This window comes from Erpetoichthys calabaricus, chromosome 4, assembly GCF_900747795.2.
Source record: "Erpetoichthys calabaricus chromosome 4, fErpCal1.3, whole genome shotgun sequence".
Classification (NCBI taxonomy): domain Eukaryota; kingdom Metazoa; phylum Chordata; class Cladistia; order Polypteriformes; family Polypteridae; genus Erpetoichthys; species Erpetoichthys calabaricus.
Window position 1 is genome coordinate 149,589,688 of NC_041397.2, and position 24,927 is coordinate 149,614,614.

Here is a 24,927-nt window from a genome sequence, read left to right on the forward strand (position 1 = left end):
CGATGAGCTAGACAGTGAGGCAATAATAGCAAGGGGATGGTACAAATGTGCAAAAGTGCTTTTATTCAACAATAATTCAAAAACAATGAGTGTTCAAATAAATAGTGCAGTGCTTTTCACAATTCAATAAATAAATAATCCATTAAAAACAAGTGAAAAGTGAAGGTTAAAAATACAAAACCGCAATCCTTTAAAACTCGGGTTCAAACGTTGTGCAGGAAGCAGTCTTTTAAAAAACAAATGCCAATGCCCGGTGCTTCTTTTAAACTAGCGTCTCACCTGCTTCTCCCGTTAGGGCCCTGCAGCAGGCGAGACGCTCTCTCTGCAGCTGACCTTCTCTCGCCACTACTTCTGCTATTGTCAGTCGCCTTACCGATCCTTGGCTCCAGTCGGCTCCCCCTGACAGTGACTTGGGATTCCCCAAAGACCAAGGCTCCCACGCTGGAGACACCACGTCCCAAGTTCTGACTCCCGCTGCCTTCCGCGGCCTTAAGCGGAGAGTCACTCGTCTCCCGGTCACTTCCGCCCTTCAAACTAAACTCTATGGAGTGACCACCTCTACTACTTACCCGGGTGTTGGCCAAACACCCAGGCTGCCTGCTCAGTTGCCGCGAGCCTGCTCTCGCTCGCTTTCCTGCACCCGCTGTCTCTCACTCGCTTGCTCAATTCCTGCTTCCTCATGTAACCTCCGGTTACTTTTCTTTGCTTCTTCCTCATTCCTTTTTTCTCTCCCTGACCGTCTCGGGCTTCTCTATATATAATGGACGTGGCAGCTGTGGCAATCAACAGTTCCCGGGATCAATTACACTGTGGACCATCCCTCACCTGTGCACTTAGGTGAGAAACGCCCGCAGCACGAATCCTCCCTTTGAGGATATTTCTGCAAATGTTAAGGAGAAGGTTAGGAGCATGTGCTAATACAGCACATTGCTGCACCCACCAGATGAGAAACCAACTCAGGATCCCAGATTAGGACCCAAGTGTAGCCACAGCCAAATGAAATTTTTTATTTACATCAGTGAAGTGTCCAGCCAATGGCAATGGATGATAACACTGACCATTGGCCTAGCCCTGTTGTCAAATATTTTGAATCCGAAAGGGGTATTCTATGGTAATGATTTTGTACGTGGGCAAAGATTAGATCTAGTGTGAATGCTTCTTGTTTAAAACCAAGGCAATCTGTATGCCACAAACTTTAAAAATCAAGTGAAGTAAAATATTGTATCCTGAATTGAATTTCGGATGCTGGAAAACACTATCCCTTTGTAGACATTTTTGCCCAGTCAACACGGAGTAGGATAAATGTACTTATTACGCCACATTTTAAAGATGAGCTGTAGAATTCTATTATGGCAGGACATCTTTCGATGCTGATACAAGGTCTAGCTGAACTTCAATATAAATGACAGAAGAAAATATTGCACTATGGAGGGAATCATATTGAGAACGAGATTGATAATGTGTGAGATAGCAGATTCTATACAGATGATTATAGATCAGTTGAATGCATTCTAAATGAACAATTAAACATCAGAAAGGTCTGTTTAAGATGTGCACCCAGAATCTTGACTAATGGAAGGAAGAAACACTGCATCTAATGTAATCTAAATGCAAGTTACTGAATTAAACTTAATTAAACTTAATGGCTTTGGTATCAGCAGCAGTTTATCAGGAAAGTGACAAGAAAAGCAGTGAGCAATACTTGTATTCCATATCTGAAGGGTCACCTTCCTAGAAGGCATCATACTAATAATAATTATAACAATAATAAAAATTATTTACATTTATATAGTGCTTTTCTCATTACTCAAAATGCTCTCCATGCAGGGAGGACGCCATAAGCAAACACATGATCATGAAGTAAAATCAGCTACACAGGAGTGGTTGCACAAACAAGATGTTACATGTTATTTGAGTGGCACTGAAGAGCTTCATGACTTTAAAACAAGTGTATACAGTGGGGAGAAAAAGTATTTAGTCAGCCACCAATTGTGCAAGTTCTCCCACTTAAAAAGATGAGAGAGGCCTGTAATTTTCATCATAGGTATACCTCAACTATGAGAGACAAAATGAGAAAAAAAAAATCCAGAAAATTGCATTGTCTGATTTTTAAAGAATTTATTTGCAAATTATGGTGGAAAATAATAACAAGCAAGATTTCTGGCTCTCACAGACCTGTAACTTCTTCTGTAAGTGGCTCCTCTGTCCTCCACTCGTTACCTGTATTAATGGCACCTGTTTGAACTCGTTATCAATATAAAAGACACCTGTCCTCAACCTTAAACAGTCACACTCCAAACTCCACTATGGCCAAGACCAAAGAGCTGTCAAAGGACACCAGAAACAAAATTGTAGACCTGCACCAGGCTGGGAAGACTGAACCTGCAATAGGTAAGCAGCTTGGTGTGAAGAAATCAACTGTGGGAGCAATTATTAGAAAATGGAAGACATACAAGACCACTGATAATCTCCCTCGATCTGGGGCTCCACGCAAGATTTCACCCCGTGGGGTCAAAATGATCACAAGAACCGTGAGCAAAAATCCCAGAACCACACGGGGGGACCTAGTGAATGACCTGCAGAGAGCTGGGACCAAAGTAACAAAGGCTACCATCAGTAACACACTACGCCGCCAGGGACTCAAATCCTGCAGTGCCAGACGTGTCCCCCTGCTTAAGCCAGTACATGTGCAGGCCTGTCTGAAGTTTGCTAGAGAGCATTTGGATGATCCAGAAGAAGATTGGGAGAATGTCATATGGTCAGATGAAAAAACTCTACTCGTCGTGTTTGGAGGAGAAAGAATGCTGAGTTGCATCCAAAGAACACCATAAATACTGTATAGCATGGGGGTGGAAACATCATGCTTTGGGGCTGTTTTTCTGCAAAGGGACCAGGACAACTGATCCATGTAAACGAAAGAATGAATGGGGCCATGTATCGTCAGATTTTAAGTGAAAACCTCCTTACATCAGCAAGGGCATTGAAGATGAAACATGTCCGGGTCTTTCAGCATGACAATGATCCCAAACACACCGCCCGGGTAACGAAGGAGTGGCTTCGTAAGAAGCATTTCAAGGTCCTGGAGTGGCCTAGCCAGTCTCCAGATCTCAACCCCATAGAAAATCTTTGGAGGGAGTTGAAAGTCCGTGTTGCCCAGCGACAGCCACAAAACATCACTGCTCTAGAGGAGATCTGCATGGAGGAATGGGCCAAAATACCAGCAACAGTGTGTGAAAACCTTGTGAAGACTTACAGAAAACGTTTGACCTCTGTCATTGCCAAAAAAGGGTATATAACAAAGTATTGAGATGAACTTTTGTTATTGACCAAATACTTTTTTTCCACCATAATTTGCAAATAAATTCTTAAAAAATCAGACAATGTGATTTTCTGGATTTTTTTTCTCATTTTGTCTATCATAGTTGAGGTATACCTATGATGAAAATTACAGGCCTCTCTCATCTGTTTAAGTGGGAGAACTTGCATAATTGGTGGCTAAATACTTTTTTGCCCCACTGTACATGTTGTACACATACATATTATATGCTCATTATGTACAATGAGTGAAGCTCCATGGAAGGTAGTTGTTTCTAAGATGCCAAAATTATCATGGTGCTGCCACTAATAATTTGCACCTAACAAAAGTCACTTAGATTATATGTCTTGTTCTTTCTAACATTTAAATATGCAGATATACCTTTCTTTTGTGCCACACTTTGACTTGACTTAACACTGTCATGAAAAAGAGTCTTAAACATAACAAAAATGAATTGATGCCTTCAAAATATCCAGGAAAGCAGGCCAGGACCTTCACTGGCCAGCCCAGAAGAGAGTCACTCAATCCAGTTTACTTCGGAAATATGACAGCTGGCTTCAGCCTGGCTAGGTCCCAAAATGTGCAAAATGCTTAATAAAGTTCAAAAGGTACTTAGTGTCCCAAAATGCCTCACAAGAGGGAGAAGCTGAGCAAAAACTCTAGCTTGTGACCAAAAAGGTAACAAAGAATCTTTATAAATGAAAGATATTTATTTTTGAAAAAAGGAATAACTTAAAAAATGATCAAAGTGCAAAAAAAAAAAAGGTAAAACAATTTGCCTAAAACGCAATCCATGTGTAACCAAGTCCTAATCCACTAATCCAAATATTGCAATGCAAACACTGTAGCAAAAATATCAAGAAACTGACAAAAGCAAAGAAAATAGCGATATTCACTCATAAAACTCTAAATGACTTAAGTGAAAATGCTACCTGAGCTCCTGATTCTCTGCCATAAAAAGCCAGGGAGAGCTCAGTAGTGCTTATGTCAGGGTGGCCCCACCTCTTGGGGAACCACCCACAAAGAACATGGAGCATGGGTAAACTTAAAGGGACAGTACACAATCCAATATTAAACACAATTAACAGTAATAACATAAAATAAGAAAAATAATAATTTAAAATTAAAAACACTAACAAAACATAAAATATGTAAGAATTCACAGTGTTACATACAAATATGTCTGCCATGGGCACTGGGGAAGAAATGTCTAACTTCAGTACCCTAGTAAAGAACAGTTTTCCAAGGTGAGCAAACTTCCACTGATAAAAAAAGAAAACACATTGTCTTGCTAACATTGAGATTCATATGTAGATAAACCGTTATTTTATAGATCTCAGGGAAGAACTGCTGTTTTATTGCAGCCTATACTGTAAATATTAATAGCAGTCAGATAAACAAAAAAACTGTATACTTAAACTCGTGTACCTAGTAAAGGTAATTACATAAATAAAACACTATTGTGTAGTTTACATACAGTATACTAGTATTCACCATTTAAACTATATTCAACAATTCTGTAGATATGAACTTACTTTGCCAATAATATTTTAGAAGAACACTGTTTCTTTCAAAAGAAGTGTAAATCAGTAGTGAATTTTAAAGATCCACACAGTAATGTTGTGTTTTCTTTTTATATTTTGTTTTTTCATTTGAATATAATCTGGCAAAAACATACTGAGTACCAATTCAAAAAATGCCATAAAAGATGGTATGGTTTTCTGAACTATTTTATATGCTCCTTTCTTCATCTTCTGTAATTATATCATATTAATGTAAAATCACTGAAAATCTGAAAGATCATATACATTATTCTCCATACACTATTATGCATTTTTGTTATCTTGTACTTATTAGTGGCAAACAACTGAAAATTCATACTGTTATGATTAAACAAGATTTTGTCTTTGCACAACAAACAATATCTTAATTAATTATGATTAGCCTGTCTTTAAACGCTTCATGTACCTAGATTCGAGTACTGTTAATTTAACAATGCAAACAGCAGATGCAGGTTTACCGAGTTTTATTACTCTAATACAAATTAATTCAAAAATCTGTTCTGCCACACTTCCTTCTGCAGTATGTAGTAGGTGTTTTATAAACTCATCACATTTTAATGTCTAATATAATACCACATGTTAAATACAGCAGCTGGTGCAATGTTTATTAATTATCCAAGGAAAAAAGATTGATATGCATTCTATGTAACACTGAACCCTATATATGCATATGGATAATCACTTCTGATAATTGAAAAATGGTTCATCAGCAGTGTACAATTTAAGGTGCATGAAACATATTTTGCTAATGATGTAACATGAAGGATTTGCCACTTGTGCTGTGCATAACTTCTAATCAAAAGTCGTAAGATGGACCTACTGGATATAATGAAGAATATTACTTGAATAAAAATTTAAATACAATGGCTTTATAGTAACCCCAATGAAAGTAAAAGGTACTGTACATAATGAGTTGAATTCCTAAAAGTATTTAGAAAATTATAAACATATTCATGAAGTCAAAAACTACTATTTTGATGCAAATCATGCCAGTTATGCCCCAAAAAAGCATGGTATATTTGGAGATACTAGGTTATTAGGGTGCTACCCATATTACCCCAGGTCTATTATTTGTATGGGGCACACAGAGTCATTGATAGATATAAAAATCCTTTTCACATAGGGAAATGAGAAAATAAAATTAATTACACCTTGCTAAAATTCAAAAAGACTAAGTTTGGCACAAAGGCACCTTAGGGGATGTTTTTGGAGTAGATATACAGTAAATAAGAAGGAAAGCTTGGATATCTACACTGTTCCAAAAATTATGGGAACATTTAATCAGCACAGCCTAACACTAAGTCAATTAAGCTTCAGGGATATCACTTCTGTCCAGTTAAGAAGCAAAGAAGCATAAACAATCGTGAATCAACTTCACCTGCTTTTGTGCAAATGAAAGTGACAACAGGTGCACCAGAGAGGCAACAGCAACAGAACCCCCAAAAACGGAATGTTTTTTCAGGTGGTGGCCACATGCAACTGCTCTCTCCTTATCCTTCCTGATGGATTCTTCTCTAGTTTTGCATTTTGCTAGTGTCCTTGTCACTACTGGCATGAGTTGGTACTTGGCAGCTGATTCAGATTGCACAGGTAGTCCAGCTCCTTCAGGATGGCACATCCATACGTGCCATTGTGAGAAGGTTTGCTGTGTCTCCCAGCACAATCTCAAGAGCACAGAGTAGATACCAGGAGATGGGCCATTACACGAGGAGAGTTGAATAGGGAAGTAGATGGGCATCAACCCAGCAGCAGGACCGATATCTGCTCTTTTGAGTGAGGAGGAACAGGAGGAGCACTGCTGGAGTCTTACAAAATTACCTCCAGCTGGCTATTGGTGTGAATGCTTCTGACCAAACTGTCAAAATCAGACTCCACAAGAGTGGCAGGAGGGCCCAACGTTCTCTAGTGGAACCAGGGCTCACAGAAAATCACAGAGGAGCTCAATTGGCATTCACCAGAGAATACCATAATTGGCAGCTCCACCATTAGTGCCCTGTTCTCTTCATGGATGAGAGCAGGTTCACACTGAGTACGTGATAGACATGGAATAGCCTGCAGATGCCGTAGTAAACATTATGCAGCCTGCAACATCATCTAGCATGACCTGTTTGGTGGTGGGTCAGTGATGGTCTGGACATTCCATATCCTTTGAGGGTCACACAGATCTCCACATGCTAAGCAATGGTACCCTGACTACTGTTAGGTAACAGGATGAAACATACTCAGAGCCATTGTCAGACCTTACACTGGTACAGTGGACAATGCTCTGCTTCATGTGACCACAGTGCGTAGGCAGTTCCTGGATGATGAATGCATTGATGCCATTGACTGACCTGTACATTCCCAATCCTGAATCCATTAGAGAACCTGTAGGACATTATGCATTGGTGCATCTGATGCCATCTTGTAGTGCCGCAGATTGTCCAGGAGCTCACTGATGCCCTGATCCAGGTCTTGTAGGTGATCCCCCAGGACACTATCCGCCATCTCATCAGGAGCATGCCCAGATGTTGTTGGGAGTGCATACAGGCATGTGCTATTATTCTGGGTGTGGTGTAAATTTATAATTCATCCATCCATCCATTATCCAACCCGCTATATCATAACTACAGGGTCACGGGGGTCTGCTGGAGCCAATCCCAGCCAACACAGGGTGCAAGGCAGGAAACAAACCCCGGGCAGGGCGCCAGCCCACCGCAGAGCACGCACACACACACACACACACAATTTAGAATCACCAATGCACCTAACCTGCATGTCTTTGGACTGTGGGAGGAAACTGGAGCACCCGGAGGAAACCCACACAGACACGGGGAGAACATGCAAACTCCACGCAGGAAGGACTCGGGAAGCGAACCCAGTTCTCGTAACTGCGAGGCAGCAGCGCTACCCACTGCGCAACCGTGCCACCCTTAAATTTATAATTAAATTTGATAATTTTTAAAGTTAAAAAGCAATTTAAATATTTTAATGTCAGGAAAATTTTACAAGACAATTAAAATTCATAGTGTTCAAACTTAAGCTATGTATAATGCACTGTGCATTATTTTTGACTCTTACAGTAATTACTATCTCTGCCCAAAAGAAAAAGCATTCATTGAATTTGAACGAAGACAAATGTATTCATTTAATGTTCTTCCCAATTCCAGACATGTTGGCTAAGTGACTGCGTTGAGTTTGCAGCGATATCATGAATATTTCATCTTGGTTTCTAGTTTCTTAACATCCTAAACATCCTAAAAGTGACTGTACATTAAATGTTGCATTATAAATTTAAATAGTATTTAAACCACTGTAAAAACTAATTTGTCTTTAAAATTAGCTCATGGAATACACTATGACAATCAGGAGGTCATAGAAATTATAGATTATTTATTATATACCACAGAGAACAAAAACACAGTTAGAGTAAAGTATTTTTGAATGTAAACTGCACTGCTGTCTCTTACAATTTTTGACTTATATGGAATTCTGACTTTTCTCAGTCTCAAAGAAAAGACAAATCAGCATGTTTTCTTTTTATAATATTTTAACCTTCATTCAATATGATATAAATGTCTCAGCTGGAGAGAGTAAAAAAAAGAAGAGCTTTTAACACATAAAGTTCTTTTTATAAGTCCATGAACTGTCAAAAAGCTTCTAACATGTTCTGCTCTTAAAAATGCTGAGTCCCTGCTGAATGCTCATTTAATGATTTTTTTTTTTTTTTAAAGAATGCCTTCTTTCACCTACAGTACACTCCCATTTGTAAACACTATATTAAGGTGCCATAAAAATGAATTCTTGAAAGAATTACCAAGAAATAAAAACAAAATAAAATTGCATTAATTGATATATTTGAATTGCATGAAGAGCACAACAGCTAGAAATTTCAGTTGTGAAGTAAAATAACAGTTTTTACGTTTAATGGAAAATATTTTACAAAAAAAAGGTGCGACATCAAACATGTTAATTAAACTACAAGTACATTGAGATCAAAAAAACACTTAGTAATCTGATTTCACAAAGAAGAGTGGAAATGAAACACATAATTAAACTGAAGAAACCTGAGTTACAAAGAACATGAATGTACCACAAGAACAATTCTTTAATCCTCAAATACACTGCATAGAACTTTCTTGGAATAATTATTGGACATTGGTGATTGTAAAAAATGAATGTTTGTGAAAGCAATGTGATCATCAGTTTTTATTGACTGTTTCTTAAAAAATTGTAATGTCTAAGCATATGCTTTAAGTTGCACTACATTGTTACCCCCAAAAGACACATTTGTTTAATTCTATGAAACAGGAAAGAAACATTCTACATTACTAAACATTATAAAAAATTACTCAAGATCTACTACAATATACAAAGCCATAATTACTGAAAGGAAGCTTTAACCTGTTATAAAATATGTGTTTAGGTCAGGGCCTGTGGTAAATTTGTAATTTTGTGTTACTATTATTTATAATATTGACAGAAATGATAGCATTCACTCACTCATCAGTGATATGGTTGTCATCATATCTAAAAACCCCTATGAACTGGGTTTAGAATATGGTCACTGTGCCTTTTGTTTGCTGTAAATGGACACTGAAGGAGGTTGATATCTGGCCTAGAGAACTTTTGCTCCAGTATCCCTCTGGAGTGTCAGGAATCAGGTAAAGGTTAGCAAAACACAATTTGGTTTCATCCCTGGGAGGGGAGCAACAGATGCAATCCTTGTTGTTAGGCAAATGCAGGAAAAATAGTATAAGGGAAAAAAGCTACATTATGCATTTGTAGATATGGAGAAGGTATTTGACAAAGTGCCATGAGAGTTGGGAATTAAGAAAGTTAAGTGTAGGTGAGTGTGTAGCATCTGTAGTAATATCAATGTATGAGGAAGCACGTATGGTGGTCAGGACAACAGATGGGTACTGTTAAATTTGTGCAGTCAAGATGCACCAGAAATCCATTGTGAGTTTATTCCTTGTCATGACAGAGACAAGAGAAGAACATGAAAGACTGCTATGTGTTTTGCATACCAATGATTTTGTAATAATGGCAAAAAGTGAAGTAAAACAGGAAATGATGATACTGAAATGGAAAGCTAGTTTGGAGGCAAAAGGCCTTAAGGTGTATGAAGGAAAGACCAAGGTGATGGTTTGAGGCAAAATGGCAGGAGATATGGAAGAAGTGAGTGGTGTGTTTGATAAACTTTTTAGCAGAAACTTAATTTGATGCATAAGTAGTTTGAAATTGGAGCATAAAAGATATAGTGTCATAAAGTGTCTGTAGGTGGCATGTGTGACCTTTGTTTGTAGAAAGGGTGTGAGAAGGGTATAAAATGCTGATGTAGTCATTTTCAATTAGAAATCAACATTGTATTTGTTTTGGAGAAAACAGGGAATTTCTCTTATGCATTTGATGTACTGTTTTTATAGAAGTCTTGGTATATCAGTGATAACCAGGGTGAGAGTTGAATAGATTATGGTTAGCTTTCCCCCATTCTGATTTCAAAATGAGTCTCTCTGGCATTCATTTCATAAAAGTTTATGGAAGCTGAGTGAGAAGCAATACACACTATGGAAGTGAAACATGGCTGAAGAAAGTAGAACATGAAGCAAAGTTGTAAAAAATAGAAATGATAATGATCAGGTGGAATGTGTGGTATATCATAGTCAGAGGAAGATGAATGCTTAATTTTGAGAAAGAATTGTTGTGGAGACAGCAGTCATTTTGCCAGAAATGAAGAGGATGTTTAGGTGCACTACGATGGAGGTGGAGAAGATGAGGCCTAATAGGAGGTCAAAGAAGATGTGGTTGAAACTGAAGTCAGATGATAAGACAAATATGGGTGTCACCCCAAAGGATGCAAATGGGCAGCCTAGCTAAACTCAGAAAACAGCCATTAAAACATTGATGATGCTGATGACAAAAACTCCAATTCACTTTGATACGTGGACTCATAGAAAGCTTTTTTTTAAAGTGTGAAAGAAGACAGGAGAGAATGCAACAGTAAAGTCCTCAACTACTGACCTTTAAATTACCTCTATATCATTTGGCTTCTCATTTCTGCATCATTTTCATTTTGCAACAAAACAGCTTGAAATCGGTTGACAGATTCCCCAATAACAAGGGCACAGTTGTTTAGCATGAAATATGTCTTTGTTTCACACAGTAGACTTTTCACTATTTGCGTAGATTTTAGAAATTTATGTTATTTCTGTTCTTTATCTATATCTTAGATGGGCATAATATTCTATTTTTATGATGCATTCCAATGACTCATTAAGGTGACAACATTATCAATTCATTTCACTATAACTAAATTAGCTTTTCTCAGATTGTACTTTTACTTTGTACTCAGTGGTCTGCTCCTTTTTCTATTTCATATTCACTACTATTCTAAAATTGTTAAGGTAACTTGGCATGTACTGTGAATGCATATCTTGACTGACATTAGCCAAGTTCTAATCTTCTGTGGAGTTAACACAGTGTCAAAAAAGCCAAAATCAGAGCCTCTGTGTCTGTCATGTACGACATGTTTTTATCAAGGTTTTCATTTTGGATATGATCTGTGGTAACACAAACCCACCCACATTAGACCCAGAGACAGTCTCACTAGCCCAAATTTGAAAGTGCAATATTTTAAATTTGATAGTGAGAACAGGACTTTGTACAAGACAGAATTTTTAAATAATATTCATATTTAGATGAAAGATACTGAGGAGAAAACAAAAACAACAGAGCCTAATAAGATGAAATACAGGGTGAGTCAAAATTATGTTAACACTATTGGTACTACTATGTGTATACATATATACAATTTTTGTGGACAATTTTTGTGCCTCATATGGTACATGTGTTGAACATGATGGCGAACAGGTTGAGACATTCCTGTAAATCAACTTGCACATATGAAGTATGTTTTGTGAATACATTTTTTCTGCCATTCAAATGTCAACATAAATTTGAATCACCCTATATATGATGCTGAATGATGTAAAATTAAGTTAAGCTAAATAACTTGCATCAAATGATTAGGCTTACTTGTTCTTTGTAAATAAATCAGACTTCCAAACTTTCTTGGATATAGGAGACAGGCCAACTAGTGAAGAAAAGTCCTCATTTTAGATATACAGTAAGTTTCAAAGCACATTGTGCATATAGTCCTGTTTTATTCCTTGGAGAAAATTCATTAAGCAGCAGCAAACAATTTCAGCAAATACACAATTTGCATGCTAAAACTAGTAGCTGTTTGCCATAACACCTTGGGGGTAATCTGAAAACACTGAATTGATAAGCTTTCATGGCACTCTGCAAAGTTAGTAAACTAGACTCTCCATCATCTTATAGTTAATCGTACAAAAACCACATTCAAATTGGAAGATTTAAATTAGAAAAAATTAGACAAGAAACTCGTATTAAAAGACCAAAAGAAAATGGCACATTTAACTTCAGAATCCATCTTCCTGGTTATTATCAGCTATGTTATACGGCAAGCAACAAAAAACCTAATTAGAGTGTTATACTCCCCTCCTAAATTTAGCCTATGCTATTGAGAATTTAAGAATCACATCTTTATTTTCACTGTGCTGTAAATATGGCAACGTCCTTCGGATGAGATCGAGGTCCTCACTCTTTGTGGTATGTAAAGAACCCTGAGCCATCTTTCAAAAAGAGTTGGGATTATCCTAATGTCTTGGATAAACTGCCTCCCATGGCCTAGTCATTCTTACCCCCTAATCCTCTTTTTCTATTTGGCTATCACTCTCTCACCACTTCACACCTAATAGTTAATTTGTGGTGAGCATACTGGTGCAAAAATGGCTGCCGTCGCATCATTCAAATGGATATTGGTGGTGGTTGAAGTGGTTCCCATCTGTCTAAGCACATTGAGTAGCGAGAAAAGCACTATATAAATATTATAATTATAATTATTATTAAGTACAACAAATGCTTGATTTGGTTGGTGCAATATTACTTTAACCTAGAAAGCTTTTTAATAACATTTCCAAAATTTAAATGCACAAATCCTGGTGCATTTAGAACCAAACATAGAGCCAAAAGTGCTGTTCTAATCTATGAATGGTAGAATGCTAAGTGCAATATTAGTACAGTATCTGGTAATGAAACAATGCATAGTAATTTGACTAAACACAGTATTTTTGTTCCTTCTCCATGCAGTTTAATAAATAAAAATTCAGTACATTATATTTTCAACAGAAAGCAACACTTGGTCTAAAGGTTAGTTGTAAATTTTAAGTGCATCCAAAATGCAAGTTAAACCATTCAGACACTTTAATATTAGAGATGATTTCTTTACATTTCTATTTTTGATCACTACTACAACAATTTGAAGAAAAAAGATTTATCCTCAATGTAAATTAATATATTGTGGGTTATATTTACATAAGCTATTTTTTTTTTATCTTTTATTAAATTTATTAAAAACATATAACATTCCATACAATCAAGTCAAAACTTAACAAAACTAAATTCAAATCAACCCCCAACTATGAGAAATAGAGGAAGGCCAACAGCCAGAGTAAACCATTGAGAGTAGTAAAGAGAGAAAAGAGTCTTTTTCCCCAATATAAATGCTTATACTAAAATATCATTGATTAGGTCCTGTCAGATTTTAAAAATGTTTTGAACAGATCCTCTAAGTGAGAATTTGATTTTTTCCAACTTCAAATAGTATATAAGCTCAGTTATCCATTGACTTAAAAGAGGTGAGTTAAGATTCTTCCAGTTGAGCAAGATAAGTCTACATGCCAATAGTGTAGTAAAGGCAATTACAGTTTGCTTGTTCTTCTCCAATTTAAGCCCATCTGTGAGTACATGAAACACAGCTGTTAATGGAGTAGTGACACCAAGGCTATTTTTTGATAGGCATTTAAAAAGTTTTGCCCAGAAAGATGTTAATTTGGTATGCATCCAAAACATGTAGCCTAATGAAGCTGGAATGAATGCAAAGTTTGCAGGTACAGTGGAACCTCGGTTCATGACCATAATTCGTTCCAAAACTCTGGTTGTAAACCAATTTGGTCGTGAACCAAAGCAATTTCCCCCATAGGATTGTATGTAAATACAATTAATCCGTTCCAGACCATACGAACTGTATGTAAATATATATATTTTTTAAGTTTTTAAGCACAAATATAGTTAATTAAACCATAGAATGCACAGTGTAATAGTAAACTAAATGTAAAAACATTGAATAACACTGAGAAAACCTTGAACAACAGAGAAAACTAACATTGCAAGAGTTTGCGCTATACTGCAGCCTTATGACATGATCGCTGTAAACTTTTTTTTTTTTTTTTTTTTTTTTTAGTTTTAAGTACAGGGGGGAAAAAAGGAACATTTGAGCAAATCCGAACTTTATTTAAAAGCCAACCATAAGCAACAAGAAAGTAACATTGCAGAAGTTCACGCTAATAGCATTACAACCCGATTGCTGTAAACACTCTTTTTAAATGAGTTTTAAGCACAGGGGGGGAAAAAAAGGAACATTTGAACAAATCCGAACTTTATATAAAAACCAACCATAAACCACCAAGAAAGTAACATTGCAGGAGTTCACGCTAATAGCCTTACAACCCGATTGGTGCAAACACTCTTTTTAAATGAGTTTTAAGCACAGGGAAAAAAATGAACATTTGAAAAAAGAGAAAAGTAACATTGCAACAATTCACGCTACAAACCGAAAAATGAACATTTGAAAAATCCGTAATACAAAAACTAACCATAAACCACCAAGAAAACTTACCTTGCATGAGTCGAGTTCTGGCATGAAGTGAGGAGGAACTGGGTGGAGAACAATCTGGTCTCGTCGCAGATGAAGACTTGTTGCGGGATGTAGCCTTCATCCTCCACTAATTTTGTGAAATTGTTCACGAATTCTTTCGCAGCTTCAGCGTCAGAACTAGCAGCCTCTCCATGCCTTACCACACTATGAATGCCACTTCTCTTGCGAAACTTTTCAATCCATCCTCTACTGGCTTTAAATTCCTCATTTTCGCCACTCGTTGAAGGGAAGTTTTGCAGCAAATCGCCATGAATCTTCCTGGCTTTCTCGCATAACATCGCCTCGCTTACGCTATCCCCTGCAAGTTGCTTCTCGTTTAGCCACAATAGCAACAGTTTCTCTTCCAGCACTTGAGGCCTCTGCCTGGTTAACACTGTAACTCCTTTTGCAACATCAGCTGCTTTAATAGATTCTTTCTGCTTTAGAATAGTCGAAATCGTAGATTTTGACTTCTTGTACTCGTCGGCAACATCAGTAACACGAACGGCACGGTCATACTTTTCAATAATTTCTTTCTTTAATTCGATTTCAATTTTCTGCAAAACTTTCTTCTCACCACTCTTCACTTGCTTAGAAGCCATGGTTAACTGCAAAAGCACACGAAATACTGTAGAGCACAAAGAGTTCACAGGTAAAGCACGCACGTCTGACTGAGAACAATGAACAGGGAGAAGCTGAACACGTGCTTAAATACAGTAATCGGTGCGTATGAACCGGAAAGGAAATGAAATAGAGCACAAAGAGTTCACAGCGAAAGCACGCACGCACGTTCAAGCACGCATGTCTGACCGAGAACAATGCAACACGTGAACCGAGGCAAAAGTTTGGCGAACTTTTTGGTCGTAAACCGATTTGAACGTGTACCGAGACGTTCATGAACCAAGGTTCCACTGTAATTGAAAGCTTTGCACATATGGAGCTAGAGTGAATTCTGTGCGTGGCTGCCTTCCACTCCATTTCTGAAATGTTGAGTAAAAAATTCTTTTCCAACTGTACTCTACGATCTTTAAAAGGAAGGAACTTTTTTTTATATATTATAGAAATGCTGCCTGAGTCCCCAAGACTGATCAATATCTCTACTGGAATAGAAAAAGTTAGGATGTGAGGAACATTTCTAATTTGGAGATAGTGAAAAATTGTGTTGATGGGAGACTAAATTTGTTATGTAAATGTTCACAGGATGCAAATACATTACTTACAGTATATAAAAATACTCTTAAGTGGTTTAATCCCATTCATTTTCCAAACATTAAAAACTGTGTAAGTTTGAGAGGGTGGAAAAAGGTGTTTATCATATTGAGTTTCCACAGATAAAATATTCTCTCCTTAAGTGCTTCCTACATTGGTTCCATATTCTGAGTGAATGAAGGAAAATTGGGATGTTAGTATATTGTCAATACCTTGTATTTACTGGTGTATAAAGCAAGGAATATAAAGAAGTACTGCAGGACTTCAGTTCTGTTGCAGACGAAAGTGTGTATTTTTCTGTGTGTGTCAAAGTCCAGGTTTTTATAGCTTGTATGTTTGCCGCCCAGTAATAAAATTGAAAATTAGGTAAAGCCATGCCACCTTCTGATCCAGGCAGGTCGTTGTAGGGTCGCCTTTTAAATGTATGGGTTTTTCGAATTCCAAATACAGTAAATGAGGTTATGATTGAATCTAATTAAAAAAAAATGTTAATGTATATGGGGATATTTTCAAATAGGAACAGAAGCTTAGGGAGGATATTCATCTTGACATTGTTAATTGTCCCTGGTAAATTAAGATGAAGGGTAGACCATCTATGGACGTCTTGTTTAATTGTATCCATGCAAACAGCAAAATTTTGTTGAAAAAGAGCTTTACATAAGCTATTTTAAGTAGAAAAGTTGCTTTTGATACATTTTGTGTGCAATCAGGTGACTTTATTTGGCAAAAACAAACCAACAAACTCTCAGAGGTATACAAAAAGAATATAATGCATTTTTGTTAGAAATAACACATTTTGTTATAAATATAATTGTATATTAAATTTGATTGCTTACCAATAAAATTTAGATAACCTTCTCCACCCAATGTTTGTGTAATGAATCTGATCATTTTGTGGAGCTGGATACCTCGATCAATGACTGGTGTTAGAGGAGACATGATGCTCATATTTGTATACATCTCTGAATCCATTAACCAGAAAGCCAGGGTTTTATCTCCAACGAGGGCCTGTATCAAAACAAATTAAAATTACATCTAATTTACAATTGAAAAAATGTGTATCACAAGCTACATTAAAATGAAAATTAATTAAATTTTAAGTCCCCCCAATAATGAATGCAGCTGCTGGTAGGTAAAGCAGAATCAAGCATGGGTCAAACATGTGCCTAAAGAAATTTCTAAGTCCAAAAGTTCATTTTAAAAGTTTTAGTGAAAATTCAAAGCAAACAGTTCACACAAGAATAAAGAAAAAGGTGGCTACACACGTAGAATAAAAGGCAAAAAAAATTTGGAAAAAATGTCTCTTCTCTAAACTCAGCTTTTCTTGTCAAACTTTAGTTGTTTTTATATGTAAAGGTGCTTTACTTCGCCTTCAGTATGCTCTAAATGTACAGCACTGGACGTTAAATAGAGCACATTGCGTTACATACTATTGGGCACGTTAAGGAACGGTTTAAAATCGTGTGCCCTCCATGCCTTACTTAGTCTGTAGTCAGAGGGACAAGAAATAGAATATACCAATTCAATTCAGCTTGTGGAGGTTATAAAAACCTCTCTTAAACTATGCCCCCTTTTTTATAGGCAAACATTTAACATAACCTAGCAAACACTTCTATCTACTTGACATAACCTAAATGACTAGCAAATGGCTCTTACAATGAAAATATAGTTGTATAATCGTTTAATTGTAGCTACCTTCCCCAGGATTTTCAGCTATCTTACAAAATATTTTATAGGGAGATTCTGAATCCAGTAGTATAAACCAGTAAAACTGAAAAGAGATTTCATATGGAAAAGCCCCTCTGCATTTTCTGAGATCTCTTGTGTAACTGTGACTCATCAGGTGTAACTACTAATTATAAGCACTACTAAGAGGCAGAGAGCTATAATTTCATTACATTTCTATATTATGTTTAGTCTAACCCACCTTTCAAAAGATAAAGCTCTATTTTTTATTTTCCTGTAACTGCACATAAATTCCTTATCAAACTAAAATCTCAGCATCCAAAATAATTCTAAATTAATTTCCTCAATAAAAATATAAATAATTTAACACAGAAATAATTTTATGTGTAAAAAAAGACAATTTAAATTTTATTTGAGGCACTAATTTTATATTTTTGATACAGATTATTTAATTAGACATAAATTAAATTATGCCTTTTAACTTAAATTGCCCACAAGTGTAAGAAGTATTTTAAGCACTAAAACATTATTCTCTGAATGCTCTGCAAATCCATTTTAAATAAAATCATCACTTTCACATCAACACTATAATGTCATATGCCTTTTAATATAAATACTGCTGCTACTAATTGATTTTTTTGCAAAAAGACATTTTAATATTTGACTCCAATCTTCAGTACCCCTATTTTTAACATAAAGAAGAAAAAAAAAGATCACATACTTTTTCTTTTCAAAATGATACACCAATCTCTTATTTACCAGTTATTCCACTGATGAAATATATACTTGAAGACAGGGTTATAAATATGAAAAATAATACATTTCCAGATGTAATAAAAAAAAAAACACTGCAGTAAACTCATCCATAGCAGCACTTGGGCACAAGATGGGAATCAATAAATTCTGTCCATTAGATTGGATATATACATACATAGATGTAATTAATAAAAAAATTATAGCATTTACCAAATAAGTGAATGGCACAAATGAAAAAAATAAGCAAAAGCCAACTGGCCGGAATTAAAGATAAATAAAATAATGCTGTGGGGCCCAGGACAATTGTGATAAAGCCAGGTCTAAATGCCTAGGCCAAATGGCCATCCGGCCTCACCCAGGACATTCTATAGACTACTGCACCCAAGAACCCCCACAGGACAGGGGCTGCAACTATCAACTGGTTTCCAAAGTTCACCTACAGTAGCTTGATTGCTAAACCTTTCAGAACGTAATGCTTAACTTTTATTCCTTCTACTCTGCTGCATTTTTAAAGTACTTTGATTTGTCCGTCCATCCATCCATCCATTATCCAACCCGCTATATCCTAACTAAAAAAAGTCTTCAAACAACATACAAAGCAGTTTGCTTTAAATGTAATATTATTTCTTTGTTTCTCATATTAATTGCAAAACATAAGAATTTCTAATAAATAATTAAATAAGGCAGTGTCCAGGATCAAATGAACATTAAACAGCTTCCTCCCTTTTGTGTAATCCAATAATTACTCCTTCAGTCTAAATACCTATTAATAATCTGTAATATTTTTCCATACATTTTTCCTCAGATTCTTTCCCAGCTATAGGCTCTTAATGTTCTGTTTTATAATATCTTTTATTTCTAGAGCAACAACATTTTTAATATCTCCACCTTCTATTGCTGATTTTGCCTTAAGGTCTGCCACTTAATTTCCACAACAGCAACAAAGATACAGACACACACATCAAAAATTACAATAAACATATAAACACACAGTTTTTATTATGATTGCCTGTAGTAACTGTCACATAATCTATTGGTGTGAATACCAATTTGGTCCTTTACCATTTTAAAGGTGTATTTCACTTCCTAGCACGTTTTCACCATGGATATTTATATTCCTCACTACTCCACCGTAACTTCAACTCTCTTTTCAATTACTTTACTACCAGATTTTAAGATTATTATTAATATTGGGGCCTGCTTGCTTTTTTACACTTCTTTTAAATATTCCCATGTCTTTATTGGCATCTATGTTATGTGCTTTTTCATTGCGTAACCCCTTATTCACTCAGGATTTTTTCCCATTATTGTACCTAAAGTTATATACCCAAAAATAAACAGCTATTATTCTGCTTATGTAATAAAGGGGCTGCAAATGGCTGAGAGTAGGGGGGTACAGCACTCCAAATTATTAAAGAAAGTATTTATATGATTAAACTCTAACACTTACCCTATCCCTTTGTTAACATCTATATCAGATATATAAAACACGAAAAAATATGCTTAAGGTATTTCTCTTCAAAAAAACCATTTATGATGCCCATCCCTGGAATCAATGTTCTTTTTTCTTCATCCTCTGATGAAGGAAACTCCACTGTAATTATGTTGTCGGACTTAAGTGCAGCATTTGACACCATTGACCATTCTATTTTACTGCACAGGCTAGAAAATGATGTTGGGCTTACAGGCACCATTCTCGCTTGGTTTAGTTCTTACTTATCAAATCAATTCCAATATGTACAGAAATGTGCTGACAGTACTCCATCATTATACACAGAAGTTCAATATGGTGTTCCGCAGGGCTCAGTACTGGGACCTTTACTGTTTTCACTTTACATGCTTCCACTGGGCTCTACCATTAGGAAACATAATGTTAATTTTCACTCGTATGCAGATGACACCCAGTTATACCTTTCAATTAAATCAAATGAAGTTTCTCCGATGTTGTCTTTAATTAGTTGTGTTAGCGAATTAAAGGAGTGGATGAATGAGAACTACTTGTCTTTAAATAAAGATAAAACAGAGATGTTAATTGTTGGAGGGAATGACACTGATCATAACAATATTTTGTCATCATTTAACTCAGTTGTAATCCCAATTAATTTTACTGAATCAGCCCGCAATCTAGGAGTTATCTTTGACTCTAGCATGTCATTTAAAGTGCATATTGCAAAGTTGTCCAAAACATGTTTCTTCCATCTTAAAAATGTTAGAAAATTAAGGCGCTTTCTAAATAAACAGGATTCTGAGAAATTAATTCATGCATTTATCTCTAGTAGGATTGACTACTGTAATGCAGTGTTCACTGGATGTTCAAACTGTTCTCTATACAGCCTCCAGTTAATCCAAAATGCAGCTGCAAGAATTATTACAAGAACAAGAAAATACGAACACATAACTCCAGTTCTTAAATCCTTACACTGGCTCCTGGTTAAGTTTAGGGCAGATTTAAAAATCCTCCTTTTAACATATAAAGCATTAAATGGCCAAGGTCCGGCTTACTTGTCTGAACTTATTATGACTTACAAACCAGAGCGCACATTAAGATCTCAAGATGCCGGTCTGCTTATGGTCCCAAGGATTAATAAAATAACAATGGGAGGTAGAGCTTCTAGTTACAGAGCCCCTAAACTGTGGAATGGTCTGCCTGCTACTATAAGGGATGCCCCTTCGGTCTCAGCTTTTAAATCCCAGCTGAAGACTCACTATTTCAGTTCAGCATATTCTGACTAGAGCTTCTGATTAACTGTACAGACTGCATCTCTGTTGTTAGTCATTAGCACTAAAACATAAGTAACATGATAGTTATAATTTGTTAGTAACTCTCACCTCTTCTGTTTCTCTTCTCGGTATTTAAATGTGGCACTTGGTGCCACGGCCCACCTGCCAAGTTGTTTTGCCTGCCTAAGGTAAAGTCAACCCTGATGGAGGATCGCAGGAATTGTGGGAAAGAGGGGTCCTTTCATCGGATTGGCTGGCCCAGCACTGTTTCAGCCGTGGAATGGCCAAATGGGGGAGGCCAATGGGACTCAAAAAATATCCAAATCTTATTATATGATATCATTTACTTTTAAATTCTGCTCCGTACTTCTAAAATTTTTATTTTTTTTATTTTACTTCTAAAATAACTTTTTATTTTATACTGTATTTAGGATTTGTTCTGTTCTGTGTATTGTATTGTATTGACCCCCTTCTTTTGACACCCACTGCACGCCCAGCCTACCTGGAAAGGGGTCTCTCTTTGAACTGCCTTTCCCAAGGTTTCTTCCATTTTTTCCTATAAGGTTTTTTTTGGGAGTTTTCCTTGTCTTCTTAGAGAGTCAAGGCTGGGGGGCTGTCAAGAGGCAGGGCCTGTTAAAGCCCATTGCGGCACTTCCTGTGTGATTTTGGCCTATACAAAAATAAACTGTATTGTATTGTATTGAATTTTATGCCCCAGTCTCTCAGTTATCATTATGTCAAGTTTAAATGTCATATCCCATAGCCCCGCAAAGTTATACTGCTTGGCACACGATTTCCCCCCGTTTGGAAACATTTAGTCTCTTGCTCTCAAAAAAAGTATTGTAGTTATATTTTTTATTTGGAAAAAAAATATACATACACAGTATATACACACAAATAGACACACACAATAATATTTGTTGCTAGATTTAGCAACTTTTCAACTACCCTAGCAACTTTTTTTTATCAAAAAGCAACTAAGAACAAATGTAGCTATTTTTTAAAATTTGTTTAGCAACTTTCTGCAACTTTTGAATAGTGACTTAAACACTGAAATGCACACATTTACCCTTCTAAATGAAACAAAATATTTGCTGTGTGTTGATTTCTTATGCAACACTTTATCATTAGGTCAACAGTTTGTTCATATTGTACCTAAGGAACATCGCTAACCTGTAATGTCTAACATTAGGTTTGTGAAACCTTGACAGACTCTGACCGACTCAAACAGAAACCACTGCTAAGGTAAGACTGGACAAGAACCATTCTGAGGCAGGAATTTACTTTCGATAAATGTTTAATATACAGGCACAGGCAGTAACTGCAATCTTTTTTTTTCAGCACCACTTCAAAGATAATCAGCATGACTCATTCGAAGTTGTACAGTTAGAAGTATAGTAAAGAGAGGGAGTCAATACCTGAATTTAAAGGGTGGATGAAGCCAGTTGCTGGGGATGATTGTCAGGCATACTGCGCATACTGCAAATCAGATATGCTTGCAAAGATGTATGACATCAAAAAACATTATGCTTCAGCAAGTCATATAAATAAATCAAAACTATACCGCCCGCTATGCAGTCTACATTACCACAGTTCATGAAAAAACTGAATACCTGAAAAAGTGCTTAAGCTACTTTGACAATGGCCATTACTGAGCACTGTTCCCTTCTAGCATGTGACCGTTTAGGTATGGCTTGCAAAACTGCCTTTTCAGATTATGTGGCAGCAACAAACATCCAAATACGCCACACTGAATGTACAGAAATGATTAGGGGAGTACTAGCTCCTTATATTCTGAAAAGGTTAATATCAGATGTTGGAGATGAGAAGTTCAGTCTCCTTTTAAATGAGTCAACTGATGGCAGTGCCTCAAAATACCTAAACATAGTGCTTTGGTATTTTAGTGCTTAAAAAAGAACAGATATGTCCACATTTCTATGCTAGATCAATAGCAAAGTCAGTAATAGAGCTTCTTGAGAAGTGTCACCTTATGAAAAAAAAGCTTCATGGTATTGGCACTGCTAATGCGTCTGTGATGACATGGGTGCACAACGGAGTGCACAAAATTTTAAAGGAAGAATGGGTATTGCTTAATTTAATACTCATCCACTGTGTGTGCCATTCTTTACAATTGGCTGTCAGTGCAGCATCCAAAGAAACCATCCCTAGTAGTGTTGAGTACTTAAATAGGGAAACCTATGACTGGTTTTCATTTCCCCAAAATGGTGGGAGGCATATAAAACTGTGTATGCCACCATTAATTGTGGCCAGAAACCCCTGCAGATCACCAAAGAGTGTGCCACAAGTTGGCTTTTGATTGAGCCTGCAGTAAATTCTATATTGAACCAGTGGAAGAAACTGAAACTCCACTTTCTATTGACCAAGGCCAGTGAGCACTGCTACATGGCAGAGGTTCTCCATGCCATGTACATATACGAGGCCAACTATGTCTACCTGACATCCTTGAAATCAGTCTTGGTGGATGTGCAGACAGCAGTGAAGTCATCTGAGGGAGATGAAACAGAGCCTGTTAAGCTTTTGGACAATCTAGTATACTTCCTAATGTCAGTTTGCTACAGAGTAGTCAGCCCTCATGCAGAAATTTATGTCCTAAAAGATACCATTGACAGACATCTCAGTGTACCTTTTTGAGAGCACTGTGTCCTAACTTAGTCTTAAGCAGGAAGAATAAAACATAATTTGGAGATGGTGCATCAGCTACATTGTTGCTTTAAGCAAGGAGCTTCAAGCAAAACTCGCAGACAACCTAGAAACCTTGAGAAACATGTACTTGTTTAGTGTTAATGAAATGCTAAAGCACAATGAAGGCACTATTGAAATTATTAAAGTATCTAAGCTACTGTTATACCAGCTCCAAAACAATTGACAAACTTGTTTGCCAATGGAAAATCTGTTTAAGTGGGACTGAACTGAAAATACAATTGAGTTTTGGTCTGCACAACTACATTGACTCTTCTTGAGTAAATCCATTTGAAGAATGGTGCAACGCTGCACTTGCTGCCCTGTCCTTGCCACACTCAAATGCAGATGTTGAACGGCTGTTAAGTCAAATGAGTGTTGTGTTGTCAAGTCAAAGTTAAGAAACAGAATATCATTGGACACTCTCAGCTTTATACTCCTGGTGTGATATGGACTGAAGCTAGCTGGTTATAAACTACCAAATGAAGTTCTGTAGCAGTTTTGGCACCACAACAGCATATAGCTTTAATGCTAATCCATCTCTTCTGCTGGCTTCAGCTCACTGGCCAAGCAATTGGACAGTGAAGATGAAAGGATCCACTTGCCTATCTATGACCATAAATATGTATGCAAAATGTTTACAGGGTTTAACTAAAGTGGTTTACTCAGTTTCTCATTAATAACAATGATAAATTGTTAAATGAACAGATGTTAAATATTTAAGGAGTTTTTTTTAAATAAGAAATGATAAGGTCTTACAAAATTGTCATGTTTACATTATGTTTACAAATAAAACAGGCTATGTGATGATAAAACAACTTTAAACTAACAAATCTGGAATTATATTTTTTCTTAGGTACAGTTCATTTGAATAATTCATTTCATTTTAGTTTATTTGAGCAATTTCATGTTATTACGTCATCATGACATCTAATAACATTTAGAAACAAATTGATCTGCCAATAGAAATTTCCCATGAAAATTTGTTGGCAATGCTGCAACAAGTAAACACTTTTTAACTATGTATGCATAATTATGTACTCATCGAAAAGTTCTGGAAACAATTTCTGTTTCTCACTAGACATAGTGAAACGTCATGTTGGGGTGTTTGGGCTGCAATTCTCCCATCGATTGTGCTGCAATTGCGAGCACAATTAGAAACAGGATAAAAATATTGTGCAGCATATTATATCCCTTCAGTGCCTGAGGCTCAGGCG

The 24,927-nt window shown here is 36.4% G+C and overlaps 1 protein-coding gene across 1 annotated transcript in view; it reads right to left on the reverse strand.

The window, feature by feature from the left end:
• gbe1b (glucan (1,4-alpha-), branching enzyme 1b) overlaps nt 1-24,927 on the reverse strand; it is a 1,026,151-nt gene that overhangs the window by 270,532 nt on the left and 730,692 nt on the right. Inside the window, exon 12 of the mRNA XM_051926986.1 lies at nt 16,684-16,855. Within this exon, the coding sequence (XP_051782946.1) occupies nt 16,684-16,855 (172 nt within the window). The remainder of the gene's footprint in view (nt 1-16,683; nt 16,856-24,927) is intronic.